The 14603-nt window shown below is 60.0% G+C and overlaps 7 protein-coding genes across 7 annotated transcripts; 4 read left to right on the top strand and 3 right to left on the bottom strand.

The window, feature by feature from the left end:
- The first annotated feature begins 47 nt into the window (after positions 1–47).
- FA10DRAFT_304334 (hypothetical protein) lies at positions 48–1658 on the top strand. Its single transcript, XM_025525343.1, has 2 exons — positions 48–466; positions 532–1658. The coding sequence occupies exons 1-2, from the start codon at positions 269–271 to the stop codon at positions 1444–1446; spliced, it is 1113 nt and encodes a 370-aa protein (XP_025374772.1). The 5' UTR covers positions 48–268; the 3' UTR covers positions 1447–1658.
- Positions 1636–3270, bottom strand: FA10DRAFT_304332 (hypothetical protein). The gene is made up of 3 exons (XM_025525342.1): positions 3200–3270; positions 2352–3139; positions 1636–2275 (listed from the first exon to the last, which is right to left on the bottom strand). The coding sequence occupies exons 1-3, from the start codon at positions 3225–3227 to the stop codon at positions 1661–1663; spliced, it is 1431 nt and encodes a 476-aa protein (XP_025374771.1). The 5' UTR covers positions 3228–3270; the 3' UTR covers positions 1636–1660.
- Positions 3271–3405: 135 nt separating this feature from the next.
- Positions 3406–5237, top strand: FA10DRAFT_269526 (SET domain-containing protein). The gene is made up of 4 exons (XM_025522791.1): positions 3406–3490; positions 3545–4005; positions 4065–4552; positions 4627–5237. The coding sequence occupies exons 1-4, from the start codon at positions 3427–3429 to the stop codon at positions 5111–5113; spliced, it is 1500 nt and encodes a 499-aa protein (XP_025374770.1). The 5' UTR covers positions 3406–3426; the 3' UTR covers positions 5114–5237.
- FA10DRAFT_189093 (hypothetical protein) lies at positions 5081–7232 on the bottom strand. Its single transcript, XM_025518358.1, has 3 exons — positions 7148–7232; positions 5600–7081; positions 5081–5531 (listed from the first exon to the last, which is right to left on the bottom strand). The coding sequence occupies exons 1-3, from the start codon at positions 7172–7174 to the stop codon at positions 5226–5228; spliced, it is 1815 nt and encodes a 604-aa protein (XP_025374769.1). The 5' UTR covers positions 7175–7232; the 3' UTR covers positions 5081–5225.
- A 1349-nt stretch (positions 7233–8581) lies between these two features.
- FA10DRAFT_304329 (hypothetical protein) lies at positions 8582–10354 on the top strand. The gene is made up of 3 exons (XM_025525341.1): positions 8582–8754; positions 8816–9347; positions 9410–10354. Exons 1-3 carry the CDS (start codon positions 8619–8621, stop codon positions 10266–10268), a joined length of 1527 nt encoding a protein of 508 aa, XP_025374768.1. The 5' UTR covers positions 8582–8618; the 3' UTR covers positions 10269–10354.
- Positions 10275–12499, bottom strand: FA10DRAFT_281733 (hypothetical protein). The gene is made up of 2 exons (XM_025523714.1): positions 12195–12499; positions 10275–12129 (listed from the first exon to the last, which is right to left on the bottom strand). The coding sequence occupies exons 1-2, from the start codon at positions 12474–12476 to the stop codon at positions 10390–10392; spliced, it is 2022 nt and encodes a 673-aa protein (XP_025374767.1). The 5' UTR covers positions 12477–12499; the 3' UTR covers positions 10275–10389.
- Positions 12500–12644: 145 nt separating this feature from the next.
- On the top strand, positions 12645–14445 carry FA10DRAFT_269522 (putative QCR2-40 kDa ubiquinol cytochrome-c reductase core protein 2). Its single transcript, XM_025522790.1, has 7 exons — positions 12645–12804; positions 12868–12946; positions 13012–13024; positions 13083–13217; positions 13282–14104; positions 14165–14242; positions 14315–14445. Exons 1-7 carry the CDS (start codon positions 12685–12687, stop codon positions 14399–14401), a joined length of 1335 nt encoding a protein of 444 aa, XP_025374766.1. The 5' UTR covers positions 12645–12684; the 3' UTR covers positions 14402–14445.
- Positions 14446–14603: the final 158 nt, after the last annotated feature.

The raw sequence follows: 14603 nt of genomic DNA, 5'->3' as shown, positions 1-14603 counted from the left end.
AGGCCCGAATTCCGAGGCGCGACGTTCTTTTCTGTCTTCCTCAATCACCTCCCTTCTTTCCCCCTCTCTTCAGCAGCGCTTCCGACTTGCTCCCGCATCTGACGACAGACAACAAGCAACAGGAAAGATATGGCATCATTCCGCGCGGCGTGGAAGGTCGACCCCTCCAGCTCCTCGCTGGCGTCTTCCAAGGACCTCAAGCTCGACAAGCAAGGCATTATCGTCGAGAACATCGAGAAAGACGACCGTCACCTTCCCTCGCTCATTGATGCAATCGACCGGGTGCAGCAAAAGGTCAACGACGACCTCACGGCTTGGAAAGATGCATTGGGGAACGAGCAGGTGGACGGCGATAGAAAAGCAAAGAACGGAGGAAAGCAAGGGCAGGAGGAGGAAGACGACGACGACGTTGAAGAAGACGATGACGATGACGAAGACGAGGTGCAGCAAGCGCACGACAGCAAAAGTGAGTTTCTTTCTGAGTAGTAGCGCCTTCTAGCTGCCGATATGAGGCTGACACCAAACTCATAGGTACAAGCCAGTGATCGGCTCAACTCGAGACGTCGACAAGGAGGCAGGCTGGGTGACAAAATTGTGACAAACTTAGAAGGCCGTGCGCGGCTAGTCCTGGACATCTTCCCCCCCGGTCACCGAGCCATAAAAAAAGCCGGACAAAAAGAGTCCCGTCCTCCTTTGCTTTTCGCTGCCGCCCAATGTCGCTTCCACTGCACGCCCAGCCGCCAAAGGGTGTGCCCGAGGCGCTTCCGCCATGGACACTGGACGCCGAGACGTGGATATTTCCCAACTGGAGCACCTCGGCCCGCATCCAGTCATTCCAAGACACGGCCGGTCTTGAGCCGGGCTCGATCCACCCGCTCGAAGATGCCTCATCATGGCTTGCCCTCGATCGCTTCCTTGGAGGCGCTGGTGGTTGGCTGCTGTACCGGTACGCGTCAAGCCCAGCAGGACCCTATGACGAGCTCATCTATGTCGCTGGCATGTTCGACTCGCCCCGGACCAAGACGCGTGGGCTACGCATCACAAACATCTACGTCTCGACGGATGCCAGCGTCTGGAACGGGCGCCGCAACTGGAATATCCCCAAGCATCGCGCAGACTTCAAGTGGTCCCACCCAATGCGAGCGACGCGTTTTCAGACTCAGACCGTCAGCGTGTCGCATCCCTCGACGTCGCCACTCGCTTCCTCCTCCTCCTCTTCAGCAGCAGACGGAGAGGCGCCCTTCTTCAGTGCACGACTGCAGCAGTCCTCCTGGCTGCCCTACTTTCCCCTCAACACCAATCTCCCCTTTCTTCCTTCGATTCCCCTCTACCAGCCACCGCTTCGTCGAGGCAAGCGGTACCCTGAGCGCGACACGGCCGCCATCGAGTCGCAGCCCGACAACTTGTACCGCTCGACGTGCCCAACGTTTGAGCACGGCAAAGTGACGCTTGCCTACTGCAAGCCCATCGGGTCCGACAAACACTATGGTGATGGAACGTCATTTCCCAAGGCGGAGCATACGCTTGGTGTGGGCATCTACTGTCCCACGGTGCAGGTGCAGTTTCCCCTGCCGAGGGAGCACCCCATTCTCAAGACGTGATTGTTCATCTCTTGTTCACACAAGTAGTATTATTGAGCAATGGATATACAGTATGTGTCTCATGGTCCCGACGAATGGACGGCCGGCTTGCCAGTCTGCTGCTCTTCGCTGTCTCTAGCGCCTGGGCCGCCCACATTTGTCGCGCGCGAGTCCTGCAGAGGACCCACGGAGGGTGGTTGTTGCTGTTGCTGGTCTGCATTGCCACTACTGCTACTGCCGCCGCCGCCGCTGCTGCCAGTGTTCTGACTCTGTGATACCGGCTGGTCCTGGCTTCGGTCGAGGAGGACCGTCTTTGGCCCCCACCTGGCCCAGTTGCGCTCCACCTCTGCCCAGACTTTTGCAGCCGTCTCTCTAGCCCTGCCCTGAAGCGCGCCGATGTCCACTACGCCTGCGCCGCCGTCCAGCTGCTGCTCCTCCTCCGACGGCGGCTGCTCGACGTGGTCCCACCAGCGGCCGGCCGCTTGGCGGAGACCGGCGTCGGACCAGACGACCTCGTTGCTGAGGCGGTGCGTCTGGACCTGCGTCATCGTCTCTTCGAGGTTCGTGCGCAGCCGGCCGAGGAGCACGGCGGCCTCGACGAGCGCGGGCGGCCGGGGCAGCGTGGGGCGGAGGTAGATGCTCAGGCTCAGGAGCAGGAGGACAATGTGCCGCGCCAGGTGGACATTGGCGTGCCACTGTGGCAAAAAAAAAAAACGCCCCGACTTGGTCATGTCAGCATGAGTTCTGCAGGTAGAAAGAAGGAAGAAAGACACTTGCATGGTTCCATCTGCTTCGGCCGCCTGCGCCGTAGCCGAAGCTGAGGTCGAACAAGTCAAAGAGGATGGCGCACTCGACGAGCAGCATGGCGACCAGCACATACGTGGCCGTGCCTCTCCATGGAGCCCGGTGTGGGCGCACCGGCGCGCCGTTGGGCGTGCTCGCAGAGGAGGGCGAGCGAAGGAGGCCGAGGGTGCGAAAGACTTCATCAACCACCTCGAGCGAGTCGCACCGGAGGGTGAGCAGGCCAAAGAGGAGCAGGTGGGCACTGTACTGCACGAGCCTGCCGGCGAGGCTGTAAAGCGCGAGATCCGAGGCCGTGGTGCAAAAGGCGCACTCGAGCAGAGGAGCGGTGCCGACGAGGAGATGCAGGCGCCGGCCCTCGTAGCTCGTCAGCCGCCGGAGCAGCATCTCCAGCCCGTCCTCGCCCCAGGCACTGCGCCAGCCGAGCTCGGACCAGGACATGGAGGCGACGCGCGAGCGCACCTCTGCGACCGAGGCACGCGTGCCTGTGCCAGAGACGAGAAAGACATCGCCGTCCTGCAGATCCTGGCCCAGGGCGGTGCGCACGAGGACCCTGAGGTGGTACACGACGAGTCCAATGACAACGGCCGAGAGCAGAAGGTTGCTTGGTAGGAAAAGAGGCCTTGGCAGCTGGAAGAAGGGTCGACGAGAAGCAGGCCGTGACGAAGAGGTGGCAGCTGCTGCTGCTGCTTCAGCCCGCTTGGTTGCGCGCCACGACTGCAACTTGCGCCATCCTACGGGGCCCAGGACGATGAGGACTGGCACTCCTTGCTGTCAGCAGGTATTGAGAGGCAGCACCGTCGCTCCACGCTACTCACTCCATATCCAGTTGGACCCATCGACCATCTTTGTCCCCTCTGAGAATGCTTGTGATGGCGGTGGTGGCCTTCGCTCTCTGACTGTCCAAATAAACAATAAATGGTAGGATGGACGCGCCCACTGATTCAAATTCCGTCTTCCGGAAAATTGGCGTGCATGGACCTCCAGTTCTTCCGTTTCACTCCCTCTTCGCTTCACTCTGGCAGAGAGACAGCATAGACGACGGATGGGAGACATCGTTGAGGCCTGCGACCCAAGCAGGCCGGTGGCAGTCTCCGAAGAGGTCCCTGGTGAGTGATCCCTACCTCGTTGCAAGAGCGAGTATCTCTGAATTGGAAGAGCAGCTGGCAGAGGCCTGGTGTTGACGAGGGACACGGACGCCGCCGCCCTCGTACTCGATCTTGCGCCCTCCCTACTCATCAACGCCCGCACAGCACAAAAGTGGCTCCACAGCGACCTCGTTCCGACCAGAGATAGGCCGTCGCACGAGCGACATCACTCAAGAGAGACACTTGGCCAGTCTCACGAGATCCAGGAAACGCCGCTGCTGCTCCCCCTCACCTCGTACCAGCTCCTCGCGGCCCTATTGGCCAAATGGAAGGCTCGCCCTCCGACGGGAGACGGTCAAATTGCCGCATTTGTCGATTCGCTCCCGAAAGCGTTTCCCACGTCGCCCTTGATCTGGTCGTTAAGCGGGACGAAGACGATCTCGGTCATCGACCTTCTCCCCGAGCCCACTGCCGAGCTGTGTCGCCAGGTCCGGGCCAAGTTCGATTGGGACTGGGCCGCAGTAAAGGCCGTTCAGGTGAGAGATTCTCCTCTGCGCTTCTCACAGGTGTTCTCCATCTCATCTCCTGCCTACAGGACCGACGGCCCGAGCTGCTCAGGCCCGCTCCTGGTGAATCGCCAATCGACTTGACCGCGTTTGCATGGGCCTGGTGCTGCGTCAACTCGCGCTGCGTTTACCTGCCCCTGGGTCTCACTCCTCACAGCGACAACTTCACCCTGGCGCCCGTGCTCGACATGTGCAACCACACCTGGCTCAAGGCTGACGAATGCAAGGTCTCATGGACTGCCGCCGGTGGCCTCCAGCTGCGCACTCCGTCAGTGACCGCGAGACCCGCAGGGCTGCGACGAGGCGACGAGCTCTTCATCTCGTATGGCGCCCATAGCAACGGCACCTTGCTCTCCGAGTACGGCTTCGTGCTGGGCAGGAGCGGCAAGGCGTGGGAGACGGGCAATCCCTATGTCGAAGTCAGGCTCGACAAGTACATCGAGGCCCTTCTCGACGCCTGGCCAGAGCGCGAGCGAGAGGACACGAAGCAGCTGCTTCAGGAGAATGGCTACTGGAGGTGAGTTTGGCCCTTTTCCCTTTCTCTCTCAAGCTGGCTTTTGCTGTGACACTGACAATCTGTCGTCCGATCAGAGACTACACGATCCATCCACACCCCGCACCGGCCCACCCTTCGCACAGGCTCGTCGTCGCGCTCCGCCTTTTGGCGCTCGAACAGGTGCCAGCTCGTGAACAAAGACCCGTGCAGCGGCAGCAGCACCAACACCCACCGCGGCGCGAGTCAAAACGACAAAGAGGGAAGAGGGCCTCGGGGTCACCACCACCGAACAACGCAGGCGAGGAGGACGACTCCGTCCAGATGTGGCTCGAGATGACGTGGGGCCAGCGGGACCTCGTGTCGCCCGACAACGAAGCGAGGGCGCATGGCATCCTCCGCAGCATCGTCGACGAGGCTCACCGGGTCGCGAGGGAGAGACTGGACAAGGTTATTGATCTTGTCGCCCTTGCCGGCGAGGCTGAAGAGAAGGAGTCGCTCGGCCTCATTCAGACAATCTTGGAGGAAGAGGTGGATACATGCGACGCACTCCTCAGCCTCGACGCTTCTTCGGCAGCCTGGTGAACAAAAGAGAAAGAGAAAGATGCTATTGCTAGACATTGTAGAGGTCTCAATCTGTGAATGGGGTGTCTGGTCTGTATTTGTACATCGCGCAAATAGTCGTCAATAATCTGCATCACTTGTCGCCTCCTCCTCCTCCTCCGCCAGCCGTGGCGCTAGCTGCAGCTGCTCCTCCTCCTCCTGATGCTACCCCTCCCCCTGCGCCTCCCGCGCCCTTTTGTGTCGCCGCAGTGCCCACGCCGCGGATCCTCGGTGGGGGCACGGGCACCGAGCCCGGCGTCGGGATCCTCAGGTTCCAGGACCGCTCGAGGTGGAGCTGGACGTCTCTGACCTCGAGTCGGTCGCCCTTGCGGTGCTTTGCCAAGCGACACGCAAACTGCGTGACCGACTCGACAAACTCGTCTGCCACTTCCAGCAGAAGCTGTTCACGGACACTTCGTCAGCGAGATGCACGCAAGATGAACAGCAGCAGCGACAAAAAGAACTCACATCTTCGACGTCGCCTTCTAGCCGTTCGTTTCCATCGATTTCCGCCACGAGCTCCTGCACCTTGCGCTTGGTCAGCAGTCGCCCGTCGTTGGAGGGCGCCGCCTCGCTCGAGGCTTGACCACCACCAGCGCCTCCGAGCGCACCCGATGCCGCCGCACCGCCCGCGCCTGCCGTGGTGACTGCGTTGCTCAACAGGGACTCAGCACCCGTCCCCCTGCCTGTGAGATTGTCCCAGTAGTCTGGATTGCCGCTCTCGATGGCCTCGGCATCGCCTGCCGAGTTTGCTGGCCTGGAGACATCCTTGGCCGATCGGAAGCCCAGCAGCTCCTCGAGGTTGGTCGAGGTGATGCTACCGGCGCCCGCGCCTGCGACTCCGCCCCCGCCCGCGCCACCGCCCACGGCGCCATTGCCGCTGCCGCTGCCGACGTCTGGCCGCCGCAGAATGGCAGGCGTGCCCAGGACCGGGTGGGTGCCCAGCCCCTGGCTCAGCGTCGCTCTCGGCCCATTGGCATTAGGGTAGCCTTCGGGCACGCTGGCAGACACGTTGAGGTGGGCTGGGATTGCGCCCATAGCACCAATGCCCGAGCCTGATCGCTGAATCATCGCTTCGGGCGGCACGTGTGGGTGGGCACCGCTGGTGGACCCACTGCCAGAGGCTGGTAGCTGGGTGTTGCTCTGGCCAACGGCAGGCGACGAGGCCTGACCACCAGGCGCGCCGCCGCGTGTGGCCGAGGCAGGCGTGCCTGGCCCACCTGCTGATGCCTGGCCCTGCTGGTTCGTCTGTTGCTGCTGCTGCTGCTGCTGCTGCTGTTGTTGTTGTTGCTGTTGTTGCTGCTGGGGAGTCAAGGGCCGTTGTCCCTGGCCTTGGCCTTGAGGCGGACGATAGGCGGTAGACGAAGCAGCCTGCGAGGGCGGCCGATTCATGGAATGTGCCTGAGCCATCAGCTGCTGCGACTGTGCCGTAAGCCCCTGGGACTGGGCGAGGTGGGCCTTTGCGAGGAGGAACTGGTGCGAGAGGCGCTGCTGCTGCTGCTTGAGGTCGACAAGCTCCGTCTCCAGCTTCGTCCGCTCTGGCGTCCCTTGTGCCGGTGTCTGCCCTCCCAGGATTGTCTCAATCTCCTTGATCCTTCGCAGGATGGGCTCTGCCATCTTCTGCAGCTGCATCATGATGGCTTGGAAGTCTGGCTGGCCACCTTGACCTTGCGGTGGACGAGGCTGTTGAGCTCCTTGCTGCTTCTGCTGGGGCTGCTGCTGCTGCTGCTGCTGCTGCTGACTCGCCACTTGTCCCTGATTTGGCGCCTGAGGCTGGGGCTGACCTTGTGCCTGCGCTTGGGCCTGCTGTGGTGGGCGAGCTTGCTGCCCCTGTGAATTTTGTTGTTGCATGGGCGCTCCCTGCGCCTGAGGGGGCCGCTGCTGCTGTTGCGCTTGTTGCTGTTGTTGCTGTTGCTGTGGTTGTTGTTGTTGCTGTTGTGGTGGTCTTCCCTGATAGTCATGAAGAATTCTCAGTCAGTCACAGAGACCCCTCAAGGTTACGTCGGGCTGACCAACCTGAGTCTGTGCCTGTTGCTGCTGCATTGCCGCCCTCAGCTAAAGGAGGATGATTGGATTTGTCAGCTGAATGTCTCTGGTTCACAGGCAAAAGAGAAGCGACCGACCTGCTGGAATTGCTCAGAGCTGATTTTGCCTTCTCGTGCGAGGCTGAGGAGGATCTGGAACTGTTCGGGGCGCTGCTGGAGCAGCTGCTGTATGGCTTGCAGTTGCGCGGCTTGGGCCTGCGGCGAGCCTGCCGCCGGGGCCTGCTGCTGTGGCGGCCTGTTCGATTGCGACTGCAGGGACTGTTGTTGTTGTTGCTGCTGGGGTGGCCGACCCTGAGGCTGTGGAGAGTTGGTCCCGGCCCCCGCGGGCGCCCCGCCATTGGCCTGCGCGCGCAAGGCCGCCATCTGAAGCTGCTGCTGCTGCTGCAGACGAGCCCGGTACTCCTGCTGCTGCTGAGTGGTCGGCTGCCCCTGGAGTGGGGGGGTCCCATTTCCCCCTCCGTTGTTCTGCATCGAGTAAGACCGATCGACCAGGCTCACTCAAGGCGACGTCGACGTTGTTGAATGGAGTGAGGCTAAGACTTAACGCAGCTTCGCCGACGCGGATGCAAGTGAGCGTGAGCCTTCGAAATTTTCCACGTGACCGAGAAGACCTCATCGCTCCTTGTCGTCTACCCTTTCCCGTGCCAGAAGTAGAGAACTTGACTGCTCATGATCTTGCTTTTGCGCAAATGTGAGTCTGGGAGCCCTGCCACAGTACTCGGATTCCGTATAAGGTTTAATCGAGCAACCTTTCGGCCACTTTTCACCATCTTGAGGCAAAATAAGAGTTGGCAGCGTATTACGGTACAGTCATGGTGCGAAAGTATCTGCGGACAAGTTGGAGTCAAGGTAGGAAGGCTGGGTCAAACCTTGTTGACCATATCTTCTCTGAGAGTCACAATTCACAGCCTCGATTTAATCATCTCTTTAGTTTTACCAGGTAACGAAGATTAGTGGAAGCCGCTCGGGCAAACACTTTCAGCATCATAGGTCGCCCTTCCTTTTTTGAGGAGGGGAGAGGAGGGGGTGATAGGGGGGAGGAGTGACGAATGTGGTCAAACACACAGCTGCATTCCGTTGAGAAGTGTAGAGCTTGTCCCTTTGAGGTTGTGTCGCTATCGTCCTTCGTCTCCTATTATTGGCTTTGACATTTCAACCCTTCGCTGAAGGCTAGAAATTTACATACCGGCGCAGACTCACTACGTCTGACTCTCTTTCGACCTGTGGGCAGATCAGAAAGAGCCGAGTTTCCAATCTTGGACCATCATCAAGGGGACCGTGACCGTGACCATGACCATGACGACCGTGATGAGTGCCCGACGTGGTTCAACACGTGCGAGGGACACGTGAGCAAATCGACTGGAATTTTTTTTTGTGACCCAAGAGCTTCCTACTTCGAAAGCTTGTTCTTTGTGACAGAGATCAAGGACACGAGAGAGATCATGGCCGACACTGAACCCGCTAAGAACGGATCTGCCGTCCCGGCAGAGGAGGAGAAGAAGGAGGATGTGAGCGTCGAGGAGAAGGCTCCCGCTTCGCTGGCTCCCGAGGATGCCGAGAAGGAGGCCGTCCGCCAGAGTGAGTCGTCGGATGTCTGCGCTTTGGCCCTCGGACTCATCGTGGCTGACTCTAATCACAGTCGAGTTCTACTTCAACGACTCCAACTTGCCCTTTGACAAGTTCCTCTGGACGCTCACACGGAAGGACCCCGAAGGGTTCGTTCCCATTGCCACGCTCGCGTCGTTCAAGCGCATGCAGCCCATCAAGGATGCTATTGGGCTACCGAAGATTGCAGAGGTGCTGCGCTCCAGCGAGTTTCTCGAAGTGTCCGAGGATGGCGAGCGTGTCAAGCGCAGGAAGCCCCTGGTCCCCGTCAAGGATGCCTTTGCGCGATCGGTGTACGCCAAGGGATTCCCCGAGGAGCACGAGACGCTGCAGCAGGAGCTCGAGAAGTTCTTTGCCCAGTTTGGAAAGATCAACTCGGTCAGGATGAGGAGGGACGAGAAGAACAAGCGGAAGTTCAAGGGCAGCGTCTTTGTCGAATTTGCCGAGAGCGAAGACATGGACAAGTTCCTGGCCACGGCTGGCGCTGGCGAGAAGAAGGAGGGCGAGGAGGCCGCCAAGTCGGAGGGTATCAAGTTTGGTGATGAACCCCTTGTCATCATGTCCAAGTGAGTGTATGCAGGACACCCTTCACATCTGCTTCTTAGCTCGAGCTGACCGATGGCCACAGAGACGCATACTGCAACATGAAGATGGCCGAGAAGGGCATTGACCCTAGCGCGGTGAACCGCGGCGCCAAGGACAAGTCTCGGGGCCCCACCAAGAAGTTCAACGCCTTCCGAGAGATGGAGCTCGAATCACGCGGAGGCAGCAGCGCCGACGGCAGCTCGCGCAAGCGCAAGGCAGAGGACGATGCGGAGACACGCAAGGAGCAGGCGCGCGAGAACCGCAAGAAGCCGCTCGAGTTTGAATTCCTTGGCTGCAAGCTTCGGACGGGCGAAGACGAGAAGATCAGCAACGTCGACGACCTCAACTACTCCAAGGGAAGCGTGCTGAGCTTCACGGGCGCAGGCGAGGGAGGCAACTACCGAGACCTCAAGGAGACGCTCTCGACGATCCTGCCCACGTCCTTTGTCGATTTCCCCAATGGCGCCGTCGAGGGCGCTGTTGGTTTCGAGGCGACTGTCGACGATGCCAAGTACACTGAAATCGACAACAAGAACATCCTTGTTGGCGGCAAGCCAGTGCAGTGGAGCCGGGTCCCGGAAGAGCGCGAAAAGCAGTTCTACATCGACCGAGCCAACTTCAGGGCGGGTTTCCTCATCCGCATGCGCGAGGAGAAGGAGGCTGGCACCGGCGGTGACCACAGGGGCGGGCGAAGCTTTGGAGGCAGGGGTGGCCGAGGTGGCAGGGGAGGCGGACGAGGCGGGCGCGGTGGGCGTGGCGGTGGACGCGGAGGTGGTCGGGGTGGTCACCACCACCACCAGAACAAGGGGGGCGACGGAGGCGCGACGGCCTCCTCCGACCAGAAGCCTCCTCAGATTGTCGCTGCTGGCGACTCCAACAAAAAGGCCAAGACCGAGGAGTAGATTCTTCCTTCCTCTGTTTCTTTACAGGCTCCATAGTGTACATTTTGCTACCCAAATTTTACTCCCATATTCGCTACATTACAATCGGGTGTACAGGCAGAAAGGAAAGATAAAGCTGACTTCACCGCCTCCCGAATGGAGTCGGGCTCGGAGCGCTGTATGTGTCGTCCCTTCCTTCGCTCAGTAGTGGTCTTCCGTTGTACACGGTCTCGTCGACCTGTCCCATCGGCCTGAAGTTGCTGCCGGACGCAGCAGGCGACGGGCGCTGGTCGACCTCGCGGATCCCAAATAAGGTGTCCTGGTCGATGTTGCGACTGCTGCTCGCCATGCTGCTCGTTGTCAGGGGCGAGGCCACCGTCGTCCTCATCCTGTGCGCTGCCCCACGGGCGCCCCTGTCCTCTTCTGAGTCCTCTTCTTCCTCTTCATCGTCATCGTCGCTCTCTTCGTCGCTCTCCTCATCGTCATCGACTTGGAGCAGCTTGTCGACACCCGCCGAGGTCTTTGCCATGGCCACTTTGGACAGTCCTGTGCCCAGGTCCTCTGGCACCTCTTCGTCGTCATCTTCAGAACCTCCACCGCCGCCCTCGTCTCGATCGATGAGCTTGGCAGCAGTCGATTTTTGACCAGAAGACTTGACGCTGGACGCGGAAGTTGAGGCGGGGATGGATCCACTGTGCAGAGCAGAGGGTGCCGCAGAAGGTGTCGTTGTGGGGCCAAAGGTCTTGGTCGCATCCATACGCTTGGTGATGGTGGGAGGCGTGGGAAGCGAGTCTCTACGCTTGCGCGAGCTGCTGACGACCTTCTTGAGAGGTGTGTTGATCAGATTCGGCTTGGACGAGGTTGATGGCTCGCCTGATCTCGAGACACCGTCTTGCTCCCACTGAGAGTTGCGAAGCTTCTGCGCCCTCGCTCTGGCTGCCGGGCTATTCGCCTGGACCGACTTGAGCAGGTCATCGACCATCAACTGAGCTGCTTGCTTGGCGGGTGTCTTGGCGTAGCGACTCCTGGGGACCGAGAATTGCATTGTCACCGGCGGGCTCATGCCTGCCGGCAGCCCGAAGCCGCTCTCTTCGTCATCTGATGCTTCCCACTCCTGTTTTCGTGCCTTGCCATCGTCTCTCTGCTTCTTCTTGTCCTTGACCTTGGCCAGAGGCGTCTTGCGCAGGTCCGCAATTCCATTCCACTTCGACGGGCTCGAGGACGAAGGCGTCGGCCGCCCTGTCGTCTTGGCCTCGCCATTCTGGTCGATGTTTGCAAACGGATTCGCTTTGCCCCGAGGAGTGGCCTGCACACGGGCGACAGAGCCAGGACCGCCGCTGCGTCGCTTTCCAGCCGAATCCAAGATGCGCGTCACCGCTTTATGGCTTGGCGGCTTTGGTGTCGTCGAGCTCTTGTGTTGACCAAGCTCCGCGATACCCTCAGTCAGCTCCTTTTGGTCTGGTGCCAGGTCCTCGCCCTGTGGGTAAGGATGCTTTGGTCTTCGATCGCCCTTCTCAAAGTCGCCTTCGAGCTCCTTGCGGAGCCTCTCGAATGGCGACTCGACGGGTGCCCGTTGCGACTCGTCACGCGGATCGGAAGCAACGCTAAGATTGCGCGTCTTTTTGTTGAGACTCGCCAGGAAGGCCTCTTGGTCGACGCTGTCGTCCATCGAGTCGTCCTCGCCCGCTCCCACTGAGCTAAGGCTGTAATCGATCCCCGCTCCCTTTCCCCTCTGATCATCGTAGCTTGTCGCGCTGGTGTCCTCTTGGCCGTCCAACGTTAGAGTCTGGGAAGAGGTCTCCTCCGTCGTCGTCTCCGGGTCCATCGTCGACTGCGGCGAAAGCGACACGTTGGCCGCGGTCTCAAAGAAGCCTTGCCAGAACTTTTCCAGTTGCACACTCAGCTCAAGTCATCTCAGCACTCGAAGACGCAACAATGTGCTCTTACCTTGGCGCCCTCCCATGTCGTCATGCTCGCTACACCATACCTGCGCACCGCCGGCAAGATGCGATTGGTGATGGTCTGATGCGAGCGTGCAAAGTTTGCGTCGATCTCTTGAAGCGTCAAAGTGATGGCCTGATCGAGCTGCATCAGCTGCTCGGACGGGGGGATCGGTTCGCCTGCAGGAGTATGAGAGGGGATATCGAGACACAACGCCGGCACTCCGCTGCCAGCGCCGGTGCTTCCGCTGCCGCCTCCATAGCCAAATGTGGCCCTGGACGATGCCATGGTCACTTCGCGAAGCAGTGTTGGTCTTTGTCGAGACGCGTCCGCGCTCCAAACGGCCCACCTCGAGCGAGCGAGGGCTCGAAACACGTGGAAATCGATTCTCAACACGTGTCCGGAACTGGCCGGCGACCATGGCCCTCTCATCGTTCTTCCATTTGTAACAAAGGCCTCTCGCTTTCCTTCCCTTCCCTCCCTCGTAACTCGAGACATGTCGCTCGCCAGGTCGCCTCTTTTGCGAGCTGCGACTCGCAGCGTCAGCGCTCGTACGCCGCTGGCCCGGTCCTTTACGACGTCCAAGGCCGACACGATTCCGATTGCTGCCTCTGCCGTGAGTTTGAGCTTTCCGAAGACAGAGGGCCCCTAGAGAAGAAAGGCTGAAGTGATGATATAGGACAATGGGATTCAAACGACTTCGATCACAGTTGCTGTCCGAGCTGGACCACGGTTCGAGACGAGCCCCGGTGTTGCCCGTGAGTGGGAGAAGTCCGCAAGGTTCGCTTCCGCGTTTCTGACTTTCGCTTTTCTTTCCTTTTAGACGTCCTGAAGAAGTGCGTCGGCCGATGTGAGGGCGTTTACTGATTGACACATACTGACCTTTGCCTGCAGCTTCACCTTCAAGTCCAACGCCAAGAGGTCTGCGCTCGCACTTGTCCGAGAAGCCGAGCTCTACGGAGGTGTGCTGTCAGCGTCATTGACCAAGGAGCACCTCCTCCTCAACGCCGAGTTCCTGAGGGGCGACGAGTGAGTGCGGCACCATCTCCACAGATCCTGGTCAGAGAACCGTATGGCTGATGCACCTTTTCAGGGACTACTTTGTTGAGCTGCTCGGTGACGTTCTCTCTTCGTCCAAGCTCCTCCCTCACGAATTCTCCGAGGAGGTTGTGCCCGCCGTCCAGTCCGAGTACGAGCAGGCCCTCAACCAGCCCCAGGTCCTTGGTCTCGACAAGCTCTCGCAGACTGCCTACCGACAGCGTGGACTTGGTGCATCCCTCTTCTCAGACCCAGCATCGCCCGTGTCGCACAGCGATGCGGTCAAGTTTGCCCAGGCTGTCTTTGCCAAGGACAACATCGCCGTCGTTGGCTCGGGCATCGACGAGTCGCACCTCAGCAAGCTCGTCGGCAAGCACTTTGCCAACGTGCGCTCCAACAAGGGGCCCATTCAGGCTGGTTCCAAGCAGTACTTTGGCGGTGACGCCCGGGTGTCCTTTGTGCCCCATGAGGGTGCAGAGGGACCGCACGCCCACTTTGGCCACTACTTTGTCGCCTTTGAGGGTGCTGGCGTTGACGCCTCGCCCGAGCTGTCCGTCCTGCGCTCGCACCTCGGCGGCGAGTCGTCGGTCAAGTGGACCACCGGTCTCTCGCCCTTGGCCCAGCTCAAGGACAAGGTGGCTGGCGCCGAGGCGACTGCATTCAACCTCGCCTTTACCGACTCGGGCCTGTTTGGAGCCTACATCACTGCTCCCCACGCCAAGCTGCTCGATGCAGCAAAGGAGGTTGCCAAGGTACTCAAGGACGCCAGCAGCAGCATCAGCGCAGAGGACCTCACCAAGGCCAAGGCCAAGGCGAGGTTCGAGGCGGCCGCTGCCATCGAGAGCAGAGCAGGCATTCACGCAGCCGTCGGTGGTCAGGTGAGTCTCTGTCAACCTCTTTGGAGAATATACCTTGCTGACATCTCGTTTCATCGACAGCTCCTCGAGGCCAAGGTGCAGGCCCTCGACGAGACCCTGGCCAAGATCGAGGGCGTGAGCGCGTCCAACCTTTCTTCGGTGAGACTCTATCCTTCATCCTCTTCTGCACACTGGCCTCTTTGAGAGCTGACAAGACTCTTCCCTCGACAGGCTGCCGCCAAGCTCCTCAAGAGCAAGCCCACAACGGTTGCCGTCGGCGACGTCTACAAGCTGCCCTACGCAGACGAGTTTCTTTAAGAGAGTATCAAAAGTAATCGGCTTTTCTCAGGGCCACTAGGTCCCGCACAAATGAAGAAACCATTTAGAGAGACTGGTGGCTATGCTTGGCAGAGAGAGAGAGAGAGTTCAAATTATACAGGGTCGTTACTGAGAACGGATCGCAAAGCGAAATTTGGGTACAGTGGGTCATCGATGTTCGAGCGAAGGCGCAATCGTCAAG

This window comes from Acaromyces ingoldii (genome assembly GCF_003144295.1).
Source record: "Acaromyces ingoldii strain MCA 4198 unplaced genomic scaffold FA10scaffold_7, whole genome shotgun sequence".
Taxonomy (NCBI): Eukaryota; Fungi; Basidiomycota; class Exobasidiomycetes; order Exobasidiales; family Cryptobasidiaceae; genus Acaromyces; species Acaromyces ingoldii.
Note: the sequence above shows the minus strand (reverse complement) of the source record. Positions and strands in the feature narration are given on the sequence as shown.

What these genes read in the sequence shown, in the direction of transcription:
- FA10DRAFT_304334 (XM_025525343.1), top strand. Translation starts at nt 269, where the DNA reads ATGCAATCGACCGGGTGCAGCAAAAGGTCAACGACGACCTCACGGCTT. An exon ending in GCAAGCGCACGACAGCAAAA is followed by an intron (nt 467 to 531) that starts GTGAGTTTCTTT and finishes CCAAACTCATAG; the next exon opens with GTACAAGCCAGTGATCGGCT.
- FA10DRAFT_304332 (XM_025525342.1), bottom strand. Translation starts at nt 3,227, where the DNA reads ATGGTCGATGGGTCCAACTGGATATGGA. An exon ending in TGGGTCCAACTGGATATGGA is followed by an intron (nt 3,140 to 3,199) that starts GTGAGTAGCGTG and finishes AAGGAGTGCCAG; the next exon opens with TCCTCATCGTCCTGGGCCCC. An exon ending in GCAGATGGAACCATGCAAGT is followed by an intron (nt 2,276 to 2,351) that starts GTCTTTCTTCCT and finishes TTTTTGCCACAG; the next exon opens with TGGCACGCCAATGTCCACCT.
- FA10DRAFT_269526 (XM_025522791.1), top strand. Translation starts at nt 3,427, where the DNA reads ATGGGAGACATCGTTGAGGCCTGCGACCCAAGCAGGCCGGTGGCAGTC. An exon ending in AGTCTCCGAAGAGGTCCCTG is followed by an intron (nt 3,491 to 3,544) that starts GTGAGTGATCCC and finishes TTGGAAGAGCAG; the next exon opens with CTGGCAGAGGCCTGGTGTTG. An exon ending in CAGGAGAATGGCTACTGGAG is followed by an intron (nt 4,553 to 4,626) that starts GTGAGTTTGGCC and finishes TCGTCCGATCAG; the next exon opens with AGACTACACGATCCATCCAC.
- FA10DRAFT_189093 (XM_025518358.1), bottom strand. Translation starts at nt 7,174, where the DNA reads ATGCAGCAGCAACAGGCACAGACTCAG. An exon ending in AGCAACAGGCACAGACTCAG is followed by an intron (nt 7,082 to 7,147) that starts GTTGGTCAGCCC and finishes CATGACTATCAG; the next exon opens with GGAAGACCACCACAACAGCA. An exon ending in TAGAAGGCGACGTCGAAGAT is followed by an intron (nt 5,532 to 5,599) that starts GTGAGTTCTTTT and finishes GTCCGTGAACAG; the next exon opens with CTTCTGCTGGAAGTGGCAGA.
- FA10DRAFT_304329 (XM_025525341.1), top strand. Translation starts at nt 8,619, where the DNA reads ATGGCCGACACTGAACCCGCTAAGAACGGATCTGCCGTCCCGGCAGAG. An exon ending in GAAGGAGGCCGTCCGCCAGA is followed by an intron (nt 8,755 to 8,815) that starts GTGAGTCGTCGG and finishes CTCTAATCACAG; the next exon opens with TCGAGTTCTACTTCAACGAC. An exon ending in CCCCTTGTCATCATGTCCAA is followed by an intron (nt 9,348 to 9,409) that starts GTGAGTGTATGC and finishes CGATGGCCACAG; the next exon opens with AGACGCATACTGCAACATGA.
- FA10DRAFT_281733 (XM_025523714.1), bottom strand. Translation starts at nt 12,476, where the DNA reads ATGGCATCGTCCAGGGCCACATTTGGCTATGGAGGCGGCAGCGGAAGC. An exon ending in CGACATGGGAGGGCGCCAAG is followed by an intron (nt 12,130 to 12,194) that starts GTAAGAGCACAT and finishes CAACTGGAAAAG; the next exon opens with TTCTGGCAAGGCTTCTTTGA.
- FA10DRAFT_269522 (XM_025522790.1), top strand. Translation starts at nt 12,685, where the DNA reads ATGTCGCTCGCCAGGTCGCCTCTTTTGCGAGCTGCGACTCGCAGCGTC. An exon ending in TTCCGATTGCTGCCTCTGCC is followed by an intron (nt 12,805 to 12,867) that starts GTGAGTTTGAGC and finishes GTGATGATATAG; the next exon opens with GACAATGGGATTCAAACGAC. An exon ending in ACGCAGCCGTCGGTGGTCAG is followed by an intron (nt 14,105 to 14,164) that starts GTGAGTCTCTGT and finishes TTTCATCGACAG; the next exon opens with CTCCTCGAGGCCAAGGTGCA.